Genomic DNA, 24,556 nt, shown 5'->3' on the forward strand with positions numbered 1-24,556 from the left:
ACTGTTCTGTCTGTGCACCCTAATTGCTATATGTCCCTTTTCAGACTAAGGGGGATTGAGTCAGGATAAAAATAACTTCTGAAGACTCCCTTCTTTCACTTGTCTGTAAAATCACCCATAGAAAAAATGTAAAACTTAAAGCCTTGCCCTTTCATTTGTGTGTGTGTGTTATGTGTATCCTACCATCTTAAGACATTAAGAATTTCTTTTCTTTCTTCTGTTCACCTGGATCAGCCAAACTCAAGTAGCTGATTTCCTCTCCCTTTGGAAAACTAATGTTGTTTCTTAGGTCTTTTGTGTCCCTTTTTCATTGGTTCCCGAGGTCAGTGATCCAGTGGGAGTCTGAAGTTAACACTTAAAAGAAGTGTTTTCAGTGAATTAAGAAAAAATGGGATAAGAACCTCCCAGGTATGCCTACTCATGTGTGATATCAAATCAGGCTTCAGGAATTGGAACCAGGTTTGGACCGAGTTGGACTGAAAACAGCGTCCCCAGCATGTCTGTGTGAGGACAGCTCCCTGGCACCAAATGGAATGAAATCATGTGTCGCGCTCTTCAGCGGATCCTACTTTGCTAGCACGCTTACGAGTGGCTGTCCCTGCCCCCCTCCAGCCCCCCCACCCCGTCTCTATTTATTAATCATAGGAACTTTGTTGTGCTGGGGCCTGCTTCACATGTAAATGTTAATTTAAACCCCTTTTAAAAAATTTGTTTTTAATTGGAGGATAATTGATTTACAATGTCGTGTTGGTTTCTGCCATAGAACATGAATCAGCCATATTTATACATAGGTCGCCTCCTTCTTAAACCTCCTCCCCACCCCGCATCCCACCCCGCCCCGTGGGTTGTCACAGAGCACTGTATTGAGCTCCCTAGCTTACACAGCAGCTTCCCCCAGCTGTCTGCTTTACATGTGGTGATATACGTTTCAATGCTGCTCTCCCAACTAGTCCCACCCGCTCCTTTCCCTGGTGTGTCCTCAGGTCTGTTCTCTTGTCTGTGTCTCTGTGCCTGCCCTGCAGATAGGTTCATCAGTATAGTTTTTTCTAGATGCCATGTGTATGCATTAATATATGACATTTTGGGGGTGGCAGTTTCAGTTTTGAAGCTAGCTGTGGTTTGGAATTTGTTTAGGAATGCTCACCCCAGGTGTGTTATGTCCCAGACTAGGGAGGAACTGAGGACCCTTGTTGCTGTCCCAGTGCTGCTCTTAACTTTGTGAACTTGGATCTGTACTTTAACTTCCCTGGAACTCAGTTTCCTCATCTGTAAAACAAGGGGGTTGGCATAGAACATTCTGGGGTCCTTGCAGCTCAGACATCTGCTGTCAGTAATGATACCGGCTCCGCCTTCTCACCCTTCATCATGTGCAAGATCTGATCTGATACGATCCATGCGGCCACCTTGTGGGGGTGGTGCTCTGTCAGCCCGCTTACAGGTGAGGTAACTGAGGCTGTGACATGCTGGCCCGAGGACCTCCCTGTGAAGGGGGGCTCCCGGGCCACGTTCCTGTGACTGATGACAGGGCCGAGGGGCTGAGGCTGGCTTTCTTAGCAGGGCTGCTGGCTGGGGCTCTGCTGGGCTTGGAGCTGGATGAATCAGAGTTGCACAACCCTAAGCTTATTCAAGCCATGGTGTAAACAGTGTCAGAGTGATCAGATGCTACTGCTTGAGGCTGTCCAACTTAGAAGTAACCTCAGCCCTCTGGTCTGATCTGTCCTCTCCCCAGAACGATTGAAACCTGGAGCAAGAGCTGCTGCCCTTTAGATTTCCAAGTTGCTGTTGTATTTTCTTTCTGAGTTGCTGTGGCATCTCACTTTCAGGAATGTGTGAGTCCCCAGATAAACCCTGTGGTCCCAGCCTCGCATTTTCAGTCTTTTTGTGACGCTGGTGTTGCCTTTGTGGCATCTCTTCTGCTACCAGAAGCCCTTTCCTGCAAGGAGCCCTGGGGTTGTTTCTTAGAGATTTCCAGTGGATCCCAGTAAGAGGGGGCTGCTCACAGCCCCAGCCAGACCCTCTCCCACAGAGCAGGCCGGACTGGGGGTGGGGCCCCAGAGCTCATTTGCTCTTTCTTCCTTGGGACACATTCACTGTGACCCGGCGTGGGGGCTGCAGGGGGCCTGCAGAGCCGTAAGTAACCCCTGAACAGCCAGCGTCCGTGGCCTCCGGGTATCCACAGGCCCGCCTTGGGTTAGGACGGGCCCCAGATGTCCAGATGACCCAGATGTCTTCTGGGAACAGACCTTCCTTTTCCCAGGGGCAAATTCAATCAGGTCACTGAGTCTCCTCAAGGAAGTAACTTGCTTTAAATTCCTTTCTTTATAGATAGGCAGTTCATGAATTTCCCTGAATTATCTAGCTTTTTAAATTATCTAGCTTTTTAAATTATCTAGCTTTTTGGCTGCAGGGTATATATATATATATATATATATATTTTTTTTTTTTTTTTTTTTTTTTTTTTACTCAAGCTGTATCTAATTCATTTTATGTATTTATTTTTTATTTTTGGGTGTACCGTTTTTATTTTAGTTCTCTGTGTGTATGTGGTTGGTTGTGTCCGACTCTTTGTGACCCTGTAGACCATAGCCCTTCAGGCTCCTCTGTCTATGGGATTATCCAGGCAAGAATACTGGAGCGGGTTGCCATTTCCTACTCCAGGGGATCTTCCTGACCCAGGGATCACACCTATGTCTCTTGCATCTCCTGATTGCAGCTAGATTCTTTACCACTGCACCACCTGGGAAGCCCTGTAGTTCCCTGACCAGAGATCAAACCCGTGCTCCCTGCTTTGGGAGGGTGGAGTCTTAACCACTGGACTACCAGGGAAGTCCCCTGCATAGTTAGGGGATGAGTGCCCTTCTAGCCACATTGATTGAGGTTTAAGGTGGTGGGTCTCAGACATCACTGTTACAGGATCACCTGGGTGCCTACAGCTTGCCCTCATGCTTGAATTTAGTAGGTCTGGGGCGGGCCCTGGAGTTTGCATTTGAACAATCAGCATCCCCTTTCCTCCCCACCAGGGGATCTGATGCAGGTGGTATGCCGACCAGCCTTTGGTAAAATGCAGTCCCCTGGAATCTAACTGTGCCCTGGGGGCGGGCTCATGGCTCCCTTTGGCATCGCTGCTGACACTAGCTTTCCATCGGTGGCTCTTTTGGTTTCTATCTGGTCAGCCCTGGCCACTGTCTCCTGTTTACAAACCTCAGTGCCATACAGGGAGTGTAAATCTGCCCTCCGTTTCTTAGTCATTAATTCCACTCCCCTTGCAGCATCGCCACGTGTAATGATGACATGCTCGGCTCAACCCTTGAGGGGGCGGGCACGGAACCAGGGATGTATACAAGTAGATAGACATGTCCCCGGGCCCTCTGAGGTCCTCTTAGGCGGGCCCTGGCTTGGTCAAATCAAAGTCTGGTTTGCCATTTTAGTTCTAGAGATAGAACACATTTTTCATGGCAGGAGAAAAAAAAAAATCAGTGTCATCTGAGGAAACAGCATCTTTTATGGGGAATTTTGATAAATTGAAGATTGAGAGCTGATTTACTTAGGGTTATATTTTCAGAACCTCTTGCACGATTAAAGGGCTGGTGGCGGCAAATGATAGGATGCTTTTCTTTGAAGAAAAAGCTCTTTCTTACACATGCCGTGCTCCCTGGCATCAGGGTGCCTCTCCTCGGAGCCTGTTGATACAATTCTTGGCTTCTAACCTGCTTCTGTCTGAAAAAACATCCATGTATCAACATGAATCAACAGGCCAGAGAGGAAGAGGCCCACAGGCCCTGCGGCAGAGCTGGCTTGGGTCCCTGCGGGGCTGGTTGCATCACGGTAACTTGCAGGAGTGAGTGTTGTCTTGAGTTGGCCGGACTCCTCACAAAATGCTGGGGGTCATTTAATGAATCAGGGGCTTTGGCTCGAAGGTGGCTTCCTGGCTGGCATCATCATGGTCATGGCTGGGCATAGCCTTTCTGAATGGGAGCTCTTTGGTGAAAATGGGGAACTTTGGACCCATGGGTCCCATGAGGAGTGGTGCCTGGCCTTGAACTCTGACCATCAACCAGACCAGGGCAGGAACCCCCATCTCTGCTGGCTTCCAACTTGACTTGGCTAACCATTCCCACTGCTAGTGGCCTCTGGGCCCCTTGGTAAGAAAAGATCCCCCAAGCTACCTCTGACGCAGTGCCCTGCAGCTCCCGTGGAATGTGGCCGGGTGTGAGATCATATGTATGAATGGCAAGGAAGCGGCCAGCTCCCATTGCTGGAGCAGGACTCAAACTTGTTCTCACTAAGTGTGACTAATGCCATATTTATGGCCCCATTTCTTCCCTGCTGCTTGGTCCTCCAGTCCTGCCTCCCTGGGACTTCACATGGGACCCCGTACAAAAACTTCATCTGCTTGGAGGATGCTCATCACACTGGGCTTTGGAGATTCTTTGGGATCCTTGAAGAAATTCTCTCACCTGCCGTGTTTGCTGTCCACCCCAACTTTATCCATAACCTCAAGAATCAGCAGCTTCTGGGCTCAGCCAGCCTGGGTTCAAATCTTATCTTTGTCTTTTACAGGCTGTGGAATTTTGGGCAATATTTATCTTCTCGGTGACTTGGTGGCTTTGTATAGTGGGGATTAGGATTTTAGTTAGGATTAAATGAGATATGATCCATTGGCATCTGGTTAACACATTATAAATATTAGCTGTTGTTGTTATTAGGAATATTGCTACTTTTTTAAGAAAGTTGGTAATGTTAAGGCTCAAGACAAAGCGTTAAGATCTTGCTCCTCAAAATGTGGTCCCTGGGCTGACATCACTGGCTCATTACCTGGGAGCTTGCTAGAAATCCAGAATCCCAGGCTCCATCTTAGACCTTTGGATTCAAAATCTTCATTTTTGACGTGAAACCCAGGACCCCTTGCACAAACACCGTTCTAGAACCCTCTCTTCAGACTGACATGTGTCAATCAATGAGCATCATGGGAGGAGGCTGTGGAGAGAGCAGGGCAGTGATTCTCTTGGTTAGAGGCTCAAATATGCAGTCTGCCTGGGATTTCCCCATTTTGAAGCGGGCCAGGAAGATGGCTGGCTGCCCTGCTCCTTGTAGGCGGGCAGGGTGGATATAATTTTCACCTATTCTTGCCTCAGTACAAATGTGGGGAAGGGGAGGATGTATGTGGGAGGAATCGGCATGGGGGGAAGTCTGTATGATGATATCCTGTGGGCTTGTTATGCCTTTAAATGTGGCCCAAGACGCTGTATCACTGTATCGTCCTGACCTTGTTATAGTCAGTGCCGTTGAATGAACTCCCGAGTACCAGTCACTTTACTTACATTACTTCCCTTCCTTACAACAGCCCCGAGAGTTAGGACTTGCTGACTCCATTTTACAGATGAGGAGACTGAGGTCTGTGAGGTTTGAGTTCCCCTGAGGTCACCCGGTCAGCAGAAGCCTGAGCTTTCATCATACTGCTTTGCTCCGCGTAGTCCTGCCTACGTCCCTGAGCTCTTAACATTCACTGTGGAAAAGCGGCTGCGGAGCAGGTGTTTTGGGTGATTATTCAACAGAGAAAAAACGAACCCTGCAGAAGAGAAGGCTGTTACATGAAACACGGGGTCAAAATTGGCTGGGCTGTTTGCCTCTTAAACAGGCAGGCACCGTGGGGCAGAATTCGCAGGTCCACAGCCATAAGGTTTAATCATTAAACGATAGGCTGGCCTTATTTAAAAGCAGACCATTTTATAAGGCACATGGTGCTGTCTAGACTTGGGAACACTTAGGAAAGGGGCCGGGCTGTGTGTTGGGCTCAAACACCTGGGTCCCCAGCTTCAGTGAAATCTGTCCAACTCCTGCAGGGACAAACTGAACCTTTTTTGGGAGGGTTTATGATTTCAGACGTTTGGTAGTCTTTTCCTGCTGGGCCCTTTGCTTCTGTTTCTTTGTAGACATGTGTGTGTGGGTGAGTTGCTCAGTTGTGTCCGACTGTTTGTGACCCATGGACTATAGTCCATCAGGCTCCTCTCTCTGTCCATGGGGTTCTCTAGGCAAGAGTACTGGAGTGAGATGCCATTTCCTACTCTAGGGGATCTTCATGGCCCAGGGATCAAACCTGCATCTCCCGCATTGCAGGAGGATTCTTTACCGTTTGAGCCGCCTGGGAGATATGGGTGAAGGTTGAGGAAAACTGGAGAGGAGGTTTGCTCCATAACATCGTGTATCTGTGGGTCTCTTTGGTAGCCTTTGGCCATGAGGGTAATCATGTAGATACTTGTGTGATTTTTGCTTGTTGCCCTTGTCCCCTCATCCCCCGCCCGCCAAGGGCTGGGGCAGAATTACGTTGCATCACGACATCTCAGCACTGTGCTCGGTCCCAGGCGGGCCCTCAAAAGGATTAAGTCCACGAACAGTCAAAATCCAGAAAGGCGCAAGTGGATGCCACGAGTCAGGCTTTCGTCTCCAAGCGGGAACATTGATTCCCGTGTTCACCTGGTCGCCACTGGAAGAAGAAAGGGAAATCAGCTCTGAGGCTGTGTTTTGGATTCCAGTTGATCCTCCTCCTGTCTGGTCTCACACTCAGGAGCCATGATGCTCCTGTGAGCCCAGCTGCTCTGAGCTTCTGGACGTTTCTGCTGAGGGTACAATTTAAAGACCCAGGAGAGAAATTCTCGTTCCCTTAACACCCTGTGAGAACAAAAGGGGGTGCCCATTCCCTAGACCTTCTCCTGCTGCCCCATGAGGAAGCATGAGGAATGAAGTGTGTTCCCAGCGTGGAGGGTAAGGAAGGAAGGCTCTATTTATGGGGCGATCTCTCTGCCTTAAACATTCACTGAGCACTTGTCCTGGGCCAGGCGTGTTCTGAGCCATTTATTTAATCTTCATAAGGACCTGTGAGACAGGTGCTGTGTTTTCCTGCCTGACAGATGAAGAAACAGGAGCACCAACAGGCTGTGCCCCCTGCGGCAGGTCACACAACTGGCACGTGGCTCAGCCCCAGCTCGAAGCCGTGTCCTTCACCCATCCTGCCAGACTGCTGTGACTGTGCTGCCCCCGTTCATATCCTCCCACTCCGCAGAGGAGGCGCCACGCCACGTTACAGGAGCGGCGTTTATGAGCCCATCCTCCTCTTTAAACAGCTCTTCAAAAACGTGACAACCGTTCTGAGCTCTCTGGGTTTCCTCTGGAAACATCTTGGTAGCTGGATTTGGCTTCCGGCTGAAGATGCAGCAGGCCAATTTCAGATTGTGCGGGAAGGGAGTGGGAGGGCAGGGGACGAGTGGCCTAAGCGGCTGGAGGGTCAGGGAAGGTCTCCCTAAGGGACCGTGGAGCTGAAGCCTGAACGATAAGGATGTGAAGAACCACGGGCTGATGTCTGTACCGTATATTAAGTGCCTCTTGAATGCCTGCTATTATTCTTATCCTTGTTGCTCTCATGGTTGGCCAGTAATTGGATCTGTGACCTTGGGTGAGTCATCACTCTTGGGAGTTGAACTGTATGTCTTCCCTCTGTCCTTGACAGTTGCACAGTTCTAAGTGATTTCTAGCATTTGTCTCCCACTATGCCTTTGACATAGGGGCAGGATGAGCCCTCTTTTACACTTTCAATAGAAGATTCATTGTTGGATGAGGGAAGCTTTTGTAGACAGACAGCCACCACGGCTGTTAACGTTTATGGAGCCCTTTTAGTTTGCTCAGTGCTGGAGTGGGCTTTGCTTAGAATGCGGACACTTTCCTTTCCACACTGGGCTGGAAGCATCCGCCTGGCAAATATGCCGTGGGCCCGTCAGCCTTTCGCTGCACTGTTGGGGAGATTGACAGGTGGGATTATTTTCTTACCCCCGAGAATGCCACTACCCTTGCCTGACCCTGAATGGTGAAAGAATTTATTTCTATTGTCATTTGACAATAGGGCCTCCTCAAGGCCAAGTTCAGTCTGCTCCATAATCACAGGGGTGGTTTCTCCCCTCAGCCCATCTTTAGTTCATAAAGGAATGCAGGAGTTGGTCCAAGAGCCACCCACATCCTCCCTGGCCTGCGTGTGTTCACTGTCGGCTTCCTCCAGAGCAGGCTCCCAGCATTGCAGGCCCCGCTCAGATACAATAAAGCCTTCCAGTCATGTCTTTACATTTGACGTAAGCAAAGGCAGGCTTTTCTTGCTGTGTCCTGAATGGGGCTGAGGTGAGGGCCTGGGTGAGCTGGGGGGCCTGACACCCTGGTGAAAGGGAGCCTTGAAGCTGGAAGCTCATTCATCTTTGTGCAGCCTCTTTCTCCAGCCATGTGGTCCACCCACAGTGTAGGGCAGATGCTGCCTGCCCCTGGATTTATAGCAGGGCATCATGTATTTCTCCTCTGCTTTCCCCATTCCTCGATTGCCCATGTAGATAGGATGCAAAGAAATCCTAAGCCATCAACCTAACGTTCCTGTCTTTGGTGGTGACGTTCGACTGGAATGGTCCCTCCTTTTGTGCTTCAGTTCAACTGTCACTTCCCTGGTCTGGCTTCTCGGCCACCCAGTAGCGTCAGCCTCCCCATTCTCCACTGTCCTTCCCTCCTTCTCCCTTTCCTTCCCTCTCCCTTCCTGCCCATGCTCAGTGTTTCCTCAGGCCTGCCATGCGCCCGGCCTGTTGTTAAGCTCTGGAGCTAAAGCAGTGAATAAGATCCCCACTAGTGTAGTAATGACACCAATATGGATTTAATGACAACTGGGGAAAGTTCTGCAAAAGAGAAATCCAGGGACCTGCTGGTTGATCTAACCAACACATAGCAAAGTCAAGAATAATGAGTTTCCTAGTTCTCTTGGACTGGTTGTATTTTATGGAAACATCTCCGTGTCTAGGGCTGCCTGGGTATCTGCTGCAAGTTGGAAGTTGCAGATGTTCCTAGAGCTATGAGTGCATTCCTGCGGAGACTGCCCCTGAGATACAGTCAGGGTGTGACCCTGGGCGGCTGCTAACAAGGCCTTTTTCTCCAGAATGCTTTGTGCCTTTGCAATCCAAGAGGTGGTTTTACTTCCCTTCCTCCAAGAAAGAGTGCTAAGTTGAGGGCTGAGGTCACAAGAGGACTAGTTTGGAGGGAACTAAGCAGGCTTTCAGAGCTGGCAGCAAAACCCTTGGCGAGCTTTCCTTCTTACCCATGGATAACCCGCCCCCCACCCCCAACAAAGTAGTTTTTGCCCGCCTTAGAGCCAGGGCAGATGAAATTACCAACCAACTTGTTTATGAGCAGAGATGAATCCGTTGGCAAACAGTTTTTCCCTATGAGATTCCCATTGTTATTTAATTAAAAAAAATTAAAAAAATTTTTTTTATTTCTGTGTTTCTTTTGAGTAAGTGCTCTGTGTCGTGGCGCTGGGAAGTCTCTACAGTTTGGATTTGCAGACGACATTGGCACAGAGCTTTGGGATCAACTGGGCCCAGGCAGGGAGTCTAGCTTTGTTTTCTTGGATTTACTCTGATTTTTTTTTCTTTAGCAGAGCCTTTTGGTCATATCACGTGCTATCAAAGGTGCCTTAGTGAGAGGAAGGATGTAGGGAGGATTTGGCTTCTGAGCAATTGCATTAGCACAGTATAGGCTAAAAGTCTTAAAATCTAAGCTTTAATCAGAACTGGCCTCCAGACAGGCCATGCAATAAGGCCTTTTCTGTCCATCACTGTGGCAGCTGCACGGTGGGGCCGATTGATGCTAATTTCATCTCTTGGTGTTAGTCACCGACCTCCTGTACACCAAGCTCTCCTTTTTTCTTTTTTTTCAAAAAGGATCAGGATTCCTAGAGTAAATGAACCTGGCCCCATTGAAGGAGCCCTTTGCTTTATGGGGGGAGGGGGGAAAAACACCATCCCAAACTGAGGCTGTTAAAATCTGATGTTTTCTGTTGTCTGGAGAAGGGTGTTTTTGCTATAAATGAAAGACATGATAGGGGGTATTTCGAAGTTTTGGTTATTGTCAGTTCTGCCAACAAGTAACATCTGTATTTATTTTCCAAACTCTCCCAATGGCTGATTTGCATCTGTTTAGTTCTCGGAGTAACATTTCATTTCCTGACTTTATAGGTGGCTATAAAATCCATTCGTAAGGACAAAATTAAGGATGAACAAGACATGGTTCACATCAGACGAGAGATTGAGATCATGTCATCCCTCAACCATCCTCATATCATCAGTATTTATGAAGGTCAGTGATTTTTTTTTTTCACCCCCGTATCAGTTACCATTTCTCATACCATGGGGCCTGCCAAGATTTTTAGGTAATTGCCCTTCTGGGCAGGAGCCAAGTATTTTTCCTCATGATGCAAAAATAGCCGGGTGTTATCTCTTATTTGGTTACCTTGAATGCAACCAGACACATGTAGCACAGTGTACTTTGGTCATAAAATAGCTCTGGCTGGTGCCTTCTTCCATCTTCCCCGTTTCTTGGCAGTTGCTAAGCAACCCACCTTATTGACAGCCAGTATGTGAGACACTCATGGTTTCTGGAAAATGGCAGTTTTCTGGGTGGCCAAATAATGGTGAATCTGTTGTAAATGTCATTCCCCAAAGCTGATGCTTCAGGGGTGGTGTCATTAGTTATTGAAAGTTAGCCTTTTTGGGGGTGGTGTCATTAGTTATTGAAAGTTAGCCTTTTTGGGTTAGGAATTTTCAACAGGTCCAAGAAATACCAAGAAAGAAGAGGGATCAGTTGGTGTGACAGATATTTTACAAATAGAATTTATGTTGTTGGTGTTTGGTGAAAAATGGGGACGGAAAAAGCTTATATATGTGCTCGGGCTTCACTTCTGTGGTCCTTCACAGGAAGAAATAAACTTCTCACATTTAAAAAATATCCTTTAAAAAATTGTAAAAGCAACATGTGTTTATTGCAAAAATGATCAAAATATAACTGTTAAAATTAACATAATTATTAGTTTGATAAATAGCTCTGCATCCATATTTAGATTCGTATCTACTTCTCTGTATCTGTATGTGTTTTTTATCCAAAATGAGATCATATTGTTTATACTGGGTTTTAGCTTTATTGTTTTTCATTTTTTATATCATACATCTCTTCTTATGTGAATAAATATTCCCCTATAAGGACATTTTAAAAAGGCTTTATAGTATTCCATTTATGGGCATACCATAATTTATTGGCTCTATCTCCTTTTGTCAAATATATAAATTGTTTCACATTTCTGCTTATAATAAACAGGGCTTTTAATGGCTTTCCTTGTAGACCATTTTTACATTCATTTCTGATTATTTTCTTATGAAATAGTTCTAGTCTTGGACTTACTGAGTCAAAACAGTTCTACAGAATATTTTTAATACATGATTCAGAAAAATAAACCTATTTTTAATGTCTTATTTGTTCATCATAATTTATACAGTAAGGGCTAAGAGGAAACCAGATGGTAACCCTAAAGTTTTTCTGATATTTCAAATTTTCCTTTTTCTGGTTCTCTTTTGATTTTTGCTTTTCTTTTTTTTGCCCCCTGCTATTTCTATTTTTGCTCCTCATCTAGAAGTAAGTGCTGGTAATATCTTTTATCTTGATTTCTCTAAAGCTCATTTTTTGGGGCCCTTGGGGATAAGGTTTTAGGGGAAATTTATATTTATTCAGTCATTTATTCATTCCACAAACATCTCTTGCAGTGAGTCTCTGATTTCAGCCCCTGGACCAGTAGTATCAGCATAAATTGGGTTTGTTAGAAATGTAAGAGTCCTAGGCCTGCTGTAGATATGTAAATAATATATTCTGGGACCATGGATGCCTAAGCTTAGAAGTTTTCATGGAAATATATGGCATCCAGGCTGGGCCTTGAAGGGAGTTTTTTCTTGAGGAAGAATTGCATGCCTGTGTGTGCTCAGTCGTGTCCAACTCTGCGACCCCGTGGACTGTAGTCCACCAGACTCCTTTGTCCATGGCATTCTCCAGGCAAGAACTAGAGTGGGTTCCCATTTCCTACTCCAGGGGATCTTCCTGACCCAGGGATCAAATCCACATCTCTTTCGTCTCCTGCATTAGCAGGCAGATTCTTTATCACTGCCCACCAGGGAAGCCCGAGGAAGAGTTGATAAAAGGAGAATTCCAGGCTGATAGAAACAAATCTGAATATGCCTGGTAATTGAGGGGAATTTCCAGAAGTGAGAAGTGAGTCTTGATAGAAAATTCAGGATGAAAGTGAGTTTTATTAAATGTGGAGTGTTTTTGCCCATTGTGGCCCAGTTGCCATGGAAACATGGAAACCTGAAGGCCACTGTGCATGGCATGGACCAGTGTGGGTCACGTGCTCTGTGCGTACTTCTGTGTTTGAGATTTCTTGGCCTCGAGCTGAAGGCTTCTTTGCCGGGAAGGCAGAGTTTTGATCCAGTGTGAAGTTTCCAGTTCTTTATTTGGGAGACAGTTTGTGGTCACAGAAATCTGGCACCAAGAAGCCTACTTCTTCATTAGCATCATGCCCTCCTTGGCCTTGGGAATTCTTCAGGCTGAATGGGAAACAGGAGTCTATCCGCTTCCCAAAGGAAGGCCAGAGATGAACCTCAGTGGAATTGTATACTATTATCAAGGTCAAAATGGCCTTAGTTCAGCCCTTGCTGGTGGCTTCCAGGAGAGAAGCCTTTGCTTGTAACTTTAAAGATGGGTATCTGCATGAATTAAAGTTCTCTGGGTGACTAGAAATAATTTCTACCAAGGCCTCAGGCGAGAGCTAGGGCTTCAGTTTCTAAAACCCTTTGAACTGGTCTAGGGAGTCAAGGAAGAGTTTGAATTCTCACACTCAGCATGAGACTCTGGGCAGGATGGTGGGCTTTTCAGTGCCTCAGTGGTTGTACCTATAAAATGGGGATAGCCATTCTACTCCTCTCCTAGCGTTTGGCAGCAGGATTAAATAAGATGATACATATACAAGGTAGGTTCCAAAAGGTCATTGATGTGAAGTATGTGTCAGCTTCATCCCAAGTGGTTCTTAATGTGGGGTCTATTGACAAGGGTGTTTCAGGGGTGCATAGCAGGGGTCTGTAAATCCTCTGGAAAAGTATATAACTGTATTGTCTAAAACAGAAGTCACTAGTCCTAGATGGATATTTAAATTAAACTTAATTGGAATAAATAAAATATACTGTTGGTCTGTCACATTAGCCACATTTCAAGTGTCTCAGCAGCCACTTGTGGTTCGTGGCTGCCATATTGGACAGCATAGATATAGAGCATTTTCATTATTGCAGGATGGGACCATGTTGGTATATAATGTTTTATGTGTTAAGTTCATAGTTATTTTTCTCTAGGTAGGGGGTGAATGCATAGCTTTCATCAGACTCTGAGATGGATGGACTATACAGTCCATGGAATTCTCCAGGCCAGAATTCTGGAGTGGATCGCCGTTCTCTTCTCCAGATCTGCCCAGCCCAGGCATTGAACCCAGGTCTCCCACATTGCAGGCTGATTCTATACTGTCTGAACCACTGGGGAAGCCCTTCCTGACCTCAGATAGGTTAAAAAGAACTATGTTGTCTTTAAGAGTTTTGTGACCAGCAGTGTACCTTACAAATAAAAGGTACTGTTTGAATCCAGAGAACTCCCAGGAATTTAAATATGCTTTTTTTTTTTTCTTTTAATTTCTTGGAGATCTCCAGTTTCTGTTCTGTTCTTTCCTTTCTCCCACACAAGTCCTTTTTCTCCCACATCCACTAAATAACTGTGGAGGAGGGCAGCTCCCCTCCCTCCCCAAGGGGTTAGGAACAGGTGATCCCCAAAGTGTGGTTCCAGCTGTGACCCCCCGCCTGTGACCCCAGAGTCTCCAGGTCTTGTGACTATCTGTCCCCTGTCCAGGACCCGAGAACTCAGCGCCCAGAGTGAGGTTAGACATCCTGATGTTATCTGTAGAATTCTGCCTTGTTCACAGAGCTCTCCCATGCCTACTCTCTTTTGATCCCTGCAGCCTACCCAGGAGGTGATCAGCCCAGGTGTTCCCATGTTGTGGTTGTGGAAACTGAGGCAGATTCATGACTTGCTGGGTGTGTTGGCTTGCCGGGGCTGCTACCGCAGACTGGGTGGCTTAAACAATAGAAGTTTATTTTGGATTTGGAGGCTGAAAGTCCAAGACCAGGGTGTGGATAGAGTTGGTTTCTTCTAAGATCTCTCTCCTTGGCTTGTAGATGGCTGTCTTCTCTGTGTATCTTCACATCTGTGTGTGTCTGTGTCCAAATTTCTCCTTCTTAGAAGGTCACTAGTCATTTTGACAACCCCACCGATTGTAGCCCGCCAGGCTCCTGTCCATGGGATTCTCCAGGCAAGAATACTGGAGTGGGGTGCCATTTACTCCTCCAGAGGACCTTCCCCCAGAGATTGAACTCATATGTCCTGCATTGGCAGACTGATTCTTTACCACCGAGTCACCAAGGAAGCCCATTTTGGATTAGGGTCCACCCTAATGACCTCATTTTAACGTAATCATTCTTTAAAGACTCCAAATAGGGTTGTATTCTGAAGGGCTAGGTGTTTAGGACTTTGACATACGAACTTTTTCGGGGGGGATATTCAGCTTATACCTGGAAGAGGGCATTGCTACCCACTCCAGTATTCTTTCCTGGAGACCCCCATGGACAGAAGAGCTTGGCGGGCTATAGTCCATGGGGTTGCAAAGAGTTGGACACGACTGAGCAGCTAAGCACAGCACATTCAGCTTGTAATATTGAGGATGCTGACTAGTTGATGGCCCTAGCACAAAGTTCTTCTTACTGCATTTGTTTTTTTCCTCTGCCAGTCCTCAGCCCTGGATCTCTGACCTCATGTCATATTTTGCTGGTTCTGCAGCCCACCACTGTGCTCCAGGCATCCCCCTCAGCCTGGCCTTTTCCCCCTTCTTTTGAACCTTGGAGCATGGCAGGGGCAATGTGGTGACAGCAATGGTGGTGAAACCTGAGTTTATCAGTTAATACACTGGTCTCTCTGCAGCTCACAGAGTGAAAGGGGAACCTTCTTCTTGACAGCTGATTGTTTTGATGTGCCAATCAGAAGCCTTAGCTTAGTGCTGACATGCATTAATTTTTAGAGTGAAAAATCAGTGCCCAAGCATCTAAGTGGCTGTTGGGACATTAACCAAGTGAACGTTACAATTTCTTCTTAAACAAGGACCTTTGTGATTTAAAACACACACACACAAACATACACACCAGACATACCCTAGCAACAGCAACAGTAGCAGAAACAATAATAGCAGTCATGACAAAATTCTTGGCCTTCATAGTGGTTACTGTCTTAAATATGTGAGAGCATTCAATCTCAGCATGGTGTGTACCTTAGAAAATAATTCTGCATATATCTCAAGAAGAAGCTTGGGTCCCCAGTCTGGTGAACTCACTGGTCAAGTGTTTTCTGAGCATTAGTTCATGGAAATGTAAGTTATTTGTATACTATTCACAGTACTGGCGCCTGGCAGGCTATAGTCCATGGGGTCGCAGAGTCAGACATGACTTAGCGACTACACCACCACCACAGAATACCTGCAGGCTCATAAAATCTGCAACTTCACTGAATCAGTGCTGCTGGTCACCAAATCTCAAAAATAATTCCTTTCAAATGTTTCTTTCTTGAACCAGACCCCAGGGTTACTCTCGTGTTGACCTGTAGGTGAATGTGATTGACCCTCAAATTTGTCAACTCTGTGTAAACACAAACCATCACTGGCTCCTAATGCTAAGTAAATAAAAGGGGATAGACATCTACCTTCTGGTGTGTGATGCTAAGGGTAACCTAATCAAGAGAGAAAAGGAAGAAAGAAATCACTGGCCCCGTCTCAAGTTGGACCCCTGTTTTCAGTCAAAGGGATTCCATTCTCTCAGCAGGGAGGTAATTGACAATAAGGAAAGAATAGCTGAAAAGGAAGTGCCCGCCTGAGCATTCAAGTGGGTTGCCTAGGATGGAAGAGATAAAAACGGTTTTTGCCTGGGGTTCTGGTTTCAGGACCCAAGTTCAAACATCAAAGGCACATTGTCTCACCCCCATTTCCCCTTTTAAAGCCCCGGAGATTCAAATCTGCAAAACCTTGAAGCAGTGTCTTGCTGCATAACACTTCAGGGAAACAGCACCCCATCTGGTAACAGTCACGCACGTAAAAGCAAAAAGGTGGGGAGTGGGGGAGATTGGGCTGCAGCTTTCACTTTGATGCCCTCGGTTTTTTTGTTCCTGGAAATCTCTCTTCTTGGCCCTGTAAGATTACATCTCTCTCTCGGCCCTTTGCATTGTGATATTCCGGAACTGGCTAGCCCTTTCATCACATCCCTTGTCTTAGGTAAGAGGGAGCCTGGCCTTCTGGGACAAAGTTGGATGGCTGTTTGGCATTTGTCAGCTGTGATTGCTTGCCTTTGGGAGAGTCTCTCAAACTTCAGAAACAAAATCGCAAGCAAATGTGTCTCTTTTGATAATCATGCGAGTTTCATGGCCTGGCTCCATCTGCCTTAAACCTGCTGCCCATGAGAAGGCATGAAAGAGACTGTATTCTACTCAGTTCTCAGAACTCCTACCATGGAGACGTCTTGCATGAGTTTACATCAGTTAAAAGCTCCTTCCAGCTTCTTAGAAACATAATATGCTTTCTCAAGCAAACTGTGCCTTCTGAGATTCCATTAGATCTTTCTGGAAGGGGATATGGGCTTCTCCCAGGGCTCAGCGGGTGAAGAGTTTGCTTGTCTCTTAGTGAAGAATCACTGCTTTAAAAATCCAGGCTTCAATGAAGGGTGTTCCTGCCTTCTCCTCCCTCACAACTTGGGGCCAGAGATAGTTGGGCCAGTAAAACGTGCTTCCACGACCCCAGCAGAGGTCCTGGAGTCAGAACCTGTTGCTGCCCTGGAAAAGAACCCCTTGAGGGCGGCGGGATCCCAGTAAACGGCCGAATAATACATCTGAGCACGGTTCTCTAACAGAGACTCAGAGCCAGTAGCATCATTGTCTCCTGGGCCCCGCCCCAGACCTACGGAATCAGAACCCTGCAGCTGGGCCTGATGCGCTGTGTAATAGCCAGTTCCCTAGGCGACTCTAATGCACTCTCAAGTTTGAGAAGCATCATGTTAGAATAACCATTGCTCAGTAGGTTAGATTAGAAACCGAAGCAGGGCTGCGCTGCGAGCATCAATGGTTTGGAAACACCTGTAGTAGAAGCAATTAACACTTTTCTCCTCTGGCAGAAAAAACCTTAATCTAGGCTTTTCAGGCAATATCAGATCTGGACTTTGGCCCTTTTGAAGGCAGGGGATGACTGAATTGATCTAACAAGATCTGTGGGTCACTAATAGTAGCCCATGTTCTTCATTTCCGTAGTCGTTCATTCATTCATTCATTTTACAAAAATATATTAAGCACCTATGTTCCAGGTACTGGTCTAGTAGGGTAAGTATGTATTTCTTGTCCAAATGGGCTTAGAGTTGAATGAATCAATTGCTTTGCAATTACTACTGTGTGATTTTGGGGTAGTGACTTAACCTCGCTGAGGCTTGGTTTCTTAGCTATAAAATGAGGTCAATAGCTAGCTACTTTATAAGCTGTGAGGATTAAGCTAATGGGGAGGGACTTCCCTGGCAGTCTTGTTGTTAAGACCTCACCTTCCAACGCAGGGAATGCAGGTTCAGTCCCTGCTTGGGGTACTAAGATCTCACATGCCTTATGGCCAAAAAAATCAAAGCATAAAAAAAAAAAAAAAGCCAGAAGCAGTAAGGTAGAAAATTCAATAAAGATTTTAAAAATGGTCCACATTAAAAAAATTTTAAAAGAAAAGATAACGAATAAAATTGCTAAGCATGGTCCATGCTCAATAAGCCATACTGATTATTCTTGATGTGATGTTAGAGATCTGAGAGGTTATTGAAACTTCTGTTGGGTGGTGGTGGGGTTGAGGCCAGATTGCCCAAGTCAGTGATTCTGAGCTCTGGATGCACATTAGAATCTCATGGGGTGTTTGTAAGAAGAAATGCTGATGCCACCCCTAGAGATTTCAGTTTAATTGGCCAGGCTGAGAAAGATTGGCTTGATCCTCCAGCTAGGAGGAAACGGTTGTCTTGGTCCGATCATTTGTCATCAGTGGATTCCAGAGCAGAACGTGCGTCTGGCAGTCGTCACCAGCGAGCCGTGGGCGATACCTCTGGGCCTGGGTTTCCTTCCTCAGCCATTTGGTTGCTGCCCTCATCAGGGACTCAGAGCCCCATGAAACAGTTTGTTGAACTTGGCAAAGTGGTGTGTTATGCTTGTGTTTACTCTTCTGAACCCATGGCGAATTGCTGAGTATTTTAACACACTCCTTCTGCTGCCAGATTCACAAGTTCCACATGAAGTCTCTCTCATCAGACTGGATCCAAATGGAGGACCCACCCCCCCATCAATCGCACAGCCCCCAGAGAGTTTTCTTCACTTAGAATCGGACGAACGAGCTCTTGGGCTATGAATCTGTCCAGTCACGTTTCTAATGAGTTTCCTATGAAGTTAGCTATTTGACCTTCAAGTGTATTATTTTCATTGTTTTCATTTGATTACACCCAAGTCATTTTTCTAGAGGCTGGAGATTAGACATAAAACAACCAAACGCGAATGCTACTCCCTGGCTGTCCAACCTCGCCCTCTTGGGTTTCCTGGAATTCAATATTTTCTAGTGCCTCAAATAATACCACTTGTACTTGAAGCTAATTTTTAAAGAAAAAAAAAAAAAGGAACTGTATTGCCATGTAACATACAGTCTTTTGAAATGAACTGGGATGTCTCTGTAAATTTGCCAAGGCTGCAAGTATTAGGAAGGCTCATGGAGTGTAGGAGACTTATCTTTACAATGACCATACCCTACAGGGGCATTTGGATCCTGAAAGGGGCATTGTACTTGATGAACTGTAACTTATAACTTTCAGAGTCTGAGATTTCTTTGATTTGGGAATTTGTGCTCTGCCCACTCCAGTAATTCTGTAGAGTGGGTTCATCTGGTAGGTGTGACTCCAAGATCGAAATCGGTGCTTTGGGACACCACTGGGAACTGAAGAATGGACCCTAGTTAAGAGAGTCAGGCTTGCTGAGTATTGATGCCTTTGAGTGTTAGTTCATGATCTCCTGTCTTCTCACACCCCTCTACTATCCAAGGGCACAAATGCAATCTCAGGAGTGGATTCTGCCAATACAGATTCATAATAATCCTGGATTTGATCCAGGCATGTGTTCACTTGTTGTGTGCTGGGGTAATCCTTACAATGAGGTTAGAAGCTTCCATTTAACAGATGAAGAAGCTGAGGGGACAGAAAGGTGAAGTAACTTGCTGAGGAAAGTCAGCTGGGTAAATGGCAGACCTGGATTTGAACCCAGGTGGCCTAGCTCTGGGAGTCAGGCTCTTAAACGCTGCACCCTATTGTCCAATGAAGCGGACTCAGATTTAGGGTTGGAAAGATAGTCCTGAGCCACTCCTGGAGGGTCAGGCGGTGACCGGGACCAGAAAGATGATAACTGCAAGTCTGACTTCTCCACCCTATGTGATAAGGGCAGGATGAACCTGAAAACTATCACAACACTGTTAATTGGCTATCAGTTCAGTTCAGTCGCTCAGTCATGTCTGGCTCTTTGTGACCCCATGGACTGCAGCATGCCAGGCCTCCCTGTCCATCACCAACTCCTGGAGTTTACTCAGACCCATGTCCATTGAGTCAGTGATGCCATCCAACCATCTCATCCTGTGTTGTCCCCTTCTCCTGCCTTCAATCTTTCCCAGCATCAGGGTCTTTTCAAATGTGTCAGTTCTTTGCATCAGGTGGCCAAAGTATTGGAGTTTCAGCTTTAACATCAGTCCTTCCAGTGAATATTCAGGACTGATTTCCTTTAGGATGGACTGGTTGGATCTCCTTGCAGTCCAAGGGCTATACTCCAATACAAAATTGTTGTTCAGTCGCTCAGTCTTGTCCAACTCTTTGCGACTCCATGGACTGCAGCATGCCAGGCTTCCCTGTCCTTCACTCATGTCCATTGAGTTGGTGATGCCATCCAACCATCTCATCCTCTGTCGTCCCCTTCTCCTCCTGCCTTCTATCTTTCCCAGCATCAGTGTCTTTTCCAGTGAGTTGGCTCTTCGAATCAGGTAGTCAAAGTATTGAAGCTTCAGCTTCAGCATCAGTCCTGACAAGGAATATTCAGGGTTGATTTCCTCTCTTAACTGGAGTCCATTCTTCAGTTTCCAGTGGAGTTCCAAAGCAATCTTGGAGCTGCATGTTACCAGATGAACCCACTGTCAGGAATTACAGGAGGGGACAGAGCACATATTCCCAAATCAAAGAAATCTCAGACTCTGCAAGTTAGATCCTGAAGGAATCCAATACAAAATAGAAAGTTAAAAAAAAAAAAAAAGATGGAATGAAACCATATAGAGAAGTCCGCTACGGTGATTTTCAGGGGAGGGAGATGAAGGTTGTTTTCACAGAGGATGGGATTTCCACCCCTTCACTGCCCAAACTGGAGATGCATGCTTTTTTCTAGAAGTTCATTGGAGGAGGGTGGAGTCCAATAGTTGGTCCACCATGGCGCCCTGATTGGCGTCCTTCTCCCACACAACCCCTCTTTGCTGGCTATTTTCCTGCCATCCCGGTATTTGCCGTTGGTCCCCTCAGATAACACTGATGAATGGTTCTTGGCCAGCCTTTTGTATCCGCTCTTCCTTAGGTGGTGTATACACTTTCTTTCATTTCGTCTGCCTTCTGTGGAGTCCACTGCTGGCTGTGGGTGGCCTGGTTGGCTCTGGTTCTCCTTGGGCATGCCAGCCAACATCCAGAGTTTTGGTTTAAGAAAAGACAATGAGTGAATTAAAGAGCCTTTCATTGTCCAAACCAGGAAACACATTGAGTCAACTCTGACCAACTCACGGACAATGGGAGAGCTGCCAGTTCAGGTTATTTTTCTCACTCTCACTGCCCTAGGCTTTCTGATGTAAGGGATTAGAGGACCATTTTATGAAGCCGTGAGCCCATGAGGTGTTTGAAATTTAGTTCTGGGGAGGGAACTCTTGAGGAATGAATCTTGTATTGACTAAATGACCTAATTAGGCTGCAGACAATTCTTGCAAAGGAAAGATCACTCTATTTCTGAAATGAAAAAGAAAGAGGCTTTCTGGGAGGGTCCTTCTGAACTTTAATAAAAGAGCATCCCTGAGGAGTGGAATGGTCTGAGGTTTTAGGAAAGTAATAAAAATGCTGGCAATGTGAGGAGGCCCCACCACGGAGGGAAGGGCAGCATCCTGGAACTGATTTAGAAAATGGAGCTAATGGAAGGCAAAGGCGTGAAAAGAATTCTGACTGATCCATTTTAGGCCCTTGGCTTTTTGCTTAAAACTAACAAATGAGCCTTCCTCTTTTTTTTAAAATTTATTTGGCTGCATTGAGTCTTAGTTGTGGCATATGGGCTTATGCCCTGAGGCAAGTGGGATCTTAGTTCCCTGACCAGGAATCGAACACACATCCCCTACATTGCAAGGCAGATTTTTAACCACTGGACCACCATGGAAATTCTGCCTGCGTCTCTTGAGGTTACATGTAAAGCAGAATGATAGCTTCTAATTTTTATAACCTGCTTCTCATGGAACATTAAATGATTCCCACCCTCTCCCTTCCCAAGCCCATTTTCTTCCTAAATGGCCTCTTTTTGGCTCTAAAGCAGCCAGTGGATGGTTGAAATCCCAAGATCTCACTCATCAGCGTTTCTCCCAGGCCAGGGCATTGTTTTTATCATATGCATTTTCTCAAGTTCTACAAGTTGTGTTATTAACCCTGAGGGCAACAGGAGGGAATGGTTAGGAGTCGGGTAATTAGGGAGGTTGTGAAAGCCAGGCAATCAGAAGGCAGAACTGGACTGTCAAACTCAACATCTGATGAAATTCAGAATTAATTGGGAGAAGTAGCTGTTACCATAGTAACCAATTTCCACTCTCCCTTGAAATGGAAAATAAACAGAAAACAGGACAAATACTTCAAGTGAGTGTCTGGAAAGAAGGCCCTTCTGTGGAACAGTAGGAGAAAAAGGAGAGAGTCTGGGTATTTTAGGATTTGCTGAGACAATGGTAAAACCAGTTTGTGCAAACAGAATGCAAGGCGTTTTTGATGGTTCAGTTCCACCCTTGTTTTCTCTAGGAATCTCTCTGCAGGCCCTTTTAGAATGCCTTTCCCATCTTCCTCTCTGATCATCTAAGTACTTAAAGTCTGTATCTCACAGGTTAGCCCTTGATTTGTAAGTACTGGAAGGGAAAGACAATCCACTCCAATATTCTTGCTTGGAGAGTCCTATGGACGGAGGAGCTTGGTGGGCTACAGTCCATAGGGTTGCAAAGAGTCAGACACAACTGAAGCAACTTAGCATGCATGCATGCGTGCATGCAGTTTTATTCAACTAGATAGCAACTCCTCCAAAAAACAATGTCTTATGCTATGTTTGTTTCCCCTTTATCATGTAGCAAGATGCTCAGATAAATGCTTCAGATAGGCTTATAAATAAGTATTTTCAGAAAAGGGAGTGATGTTGTTTAATGAAGGAGAGTCTTTATTGAGTATTAGGCAAAGAGGGTAAACTTATGATGGAGGAAGGTGGTGGGGAGTCGTGACGAGAACATACGCTTTTGAGTCACACACATTTGGGATCAAATCCTAACTGGTTGTCTTCCCAACAGAAGTGCATACAGAGCAGCATCAAAAGACAGCACAAGCATGTTCATAGCGACTTGGTTCATAGTGACCCTCACCTGGAAACAACCCAAATGTGTCTCACCAGCAGAATGGATCCATTCACAAATCGGAGTACTCAACCGCAGTGAGGATGGACAGTCTTTGACTCCATAGGACAGCATGGATTAATTTTACAAATGTTGAACGAATGAAGCCATACACAAAAGAATATACTACATGCTGCAATTCCACTTTTAGAAAACTCAAAATCCAAAACTAATCTGTGATAGTGGCCTATATACATATCCTTGGGGAGATGGTTAGTGACTGAAGAAGACATAGGGGGTAGTTGCAGGGTGCTGGCCACATTGTTTCTTGATCTGAGTGCTGGTCCCCTATTTATGAAGTAGGAATAATGTTAATCTCATAGGATTGTTAGGATTGGATGTGATAATCTATGGCATGTAGTAATTGCTCAGTAAATGTTCGCCACAGTGATTATGATGAACTTTGCTGGTGGCTCAGACCATAAAGAATCGCTTGTGATACTGGAGACCTAGGTTCAATCCCTGGGTCTGGAAGATGCCCTGGAGAAGGGAATGGCAACCCACTCCAGTATTCTTGCCTGGAGAATTCCATGGGCAGAGGAGCCTGGTGGGCTGCCATCCATGGGGTTGCAAGGAGTCAGACACGACTGAACCATGCACAGTGATTATGGATCAGCCTTCTAGGGGAGGAGGGATCACTGTCTGGAGAAGGTCTCGGGGTGATGTGATGAAATCCTGCACTGTTTCATGGGTCCAGGATCCTAGATGCTACCCTTGCCCTTGTTCATCTGTTTATTTTTCTTGGCAATGTTCGGTCACATGTCTGCTGAGCTCCTTGTGGGCATTCAAGGGCTTTGTGTTCTCTTCATATCTGTTCCTTCTTTCTCTTGTCTTAGTCCCCGGCACTTGTCCACTCTGGTGATCCTGCTTAACACGCTGTTGGTTCCCCCTCACTCATGCTGCTGCTTCCGACGGCTGGTGTCTCCTCCCCTTCCTACCCTGGTAAAGACTTCTTCCACTGTCCCCCATGGATGCTTTGTAAAGTTCTGTTGCTCTGTTAAAAACCTGGGTCTGCACCACATGGCCTCGGGCCCCACACCGTAGGCTGACTCAAGCTGAGCTCAGCTTCTATTCAGGGGCTTAATTTTCCTGGTAGGCCTGGCTTGTCAAGGGCTATAGTTTTCCTTACCATTCTGGAGCCACCAGGCTTCTGGGTAAAACTGTCTGGCCAAGAGACACAGGCTTTCATTTTTCAGAAAGGAAACCCTTCCCAACTGGTGGAAAATAAGCTTTTGCTTAGTGACTAATAACATAAACACAGACGAGATTTCTGGGCTTATAAATAACCAGTTGTAAAAGTGCCCAAGGGAAGCGGCCCTTTTTTGCCAGAAGAATGGCTGAGAGTGTTCCTATCACCTGGCCGATAGAGACCTTACAGTGGGCAGGCCCGAGCCGTGGGCTGGGGGTGCGGAAGCCGGTCATTCTTCAGGACGAATTCCCAAGGCCTTGCTCTTATATGTGATAAATCTTGGGCTATTCTGGAAAAATAATAGCTGATCTCTAAGGTTCTTCCTGCTCGAAAATCCTGTGATTCTGGAGCAGCCAGCGCATGTTTTAAAGAGTGATGCCAGGGAGGAGAGGAAAGTTAGGGTTTTGTTTTGCCAGAGCTGCCTACGAAGCAGACAGAGTAATTACAAGAATAGCTCATGGTGACTGAGCAGGGGCTTGGGCACGGTGCTCGGGGGCTAGGGCCCGTGAGCTCACTGAATCCCCCCTTACTGTGTTAGGAGGTTCCTGGCCTTCTTTACGGATGAAGAGACTGAGGTTCAGAGAGGTTGATGTATGTGGATAGTGGGATAGGGGCTAAGAGCGTGGAGTGTGCAGGCATTC

At 46.1% G+C, this 24,556-nt stretch overlaps 1 protein-coding gene across 2 annotated transcripts in view; it reads left to right on the forward strand.

The window, feature by feature from the left end:
* Positions 1-24,556, forward strand: part of NUAK1 (NUAK family kinase 1) — a 74,247-nt gene that overhangs the window by 22,339 nt on the left and 27,352 nt on the right. Inside the window, exon 2 of one of the 2 annotated variants that reach the window (XM_020883170.2) lies at positions 10,035-10,155. The exons of the other annotated variant lie outside the window; for it this stretch is intronic. Coding sequence (XP_020738829.2) covers positions 10,035-10,155 — 121 coding nt within the window. The remainder of the gene's footprint in view (positions 1-10,034; positions 10,156-24,556) is intronic. 2 annotated transcript variants of the gene reach the window in all.

This window comes from Odocoileus virginianus, chromosome 23 (genome assembly GCF_023699985.2).
Source record: "Odocoileus virginianus isolate 20LAN1187 ecotype Illinois chromosome 23, Ovbor_1.2, whole genome shotgun sequence".
Taxonomy (NCBI): domain Eukaryota; kingdom Metazoa; phylum Chordata; class Mammalia; order Artiodactyla; family Cervidae; genus Odocoileus; species Odocoileus virginianus.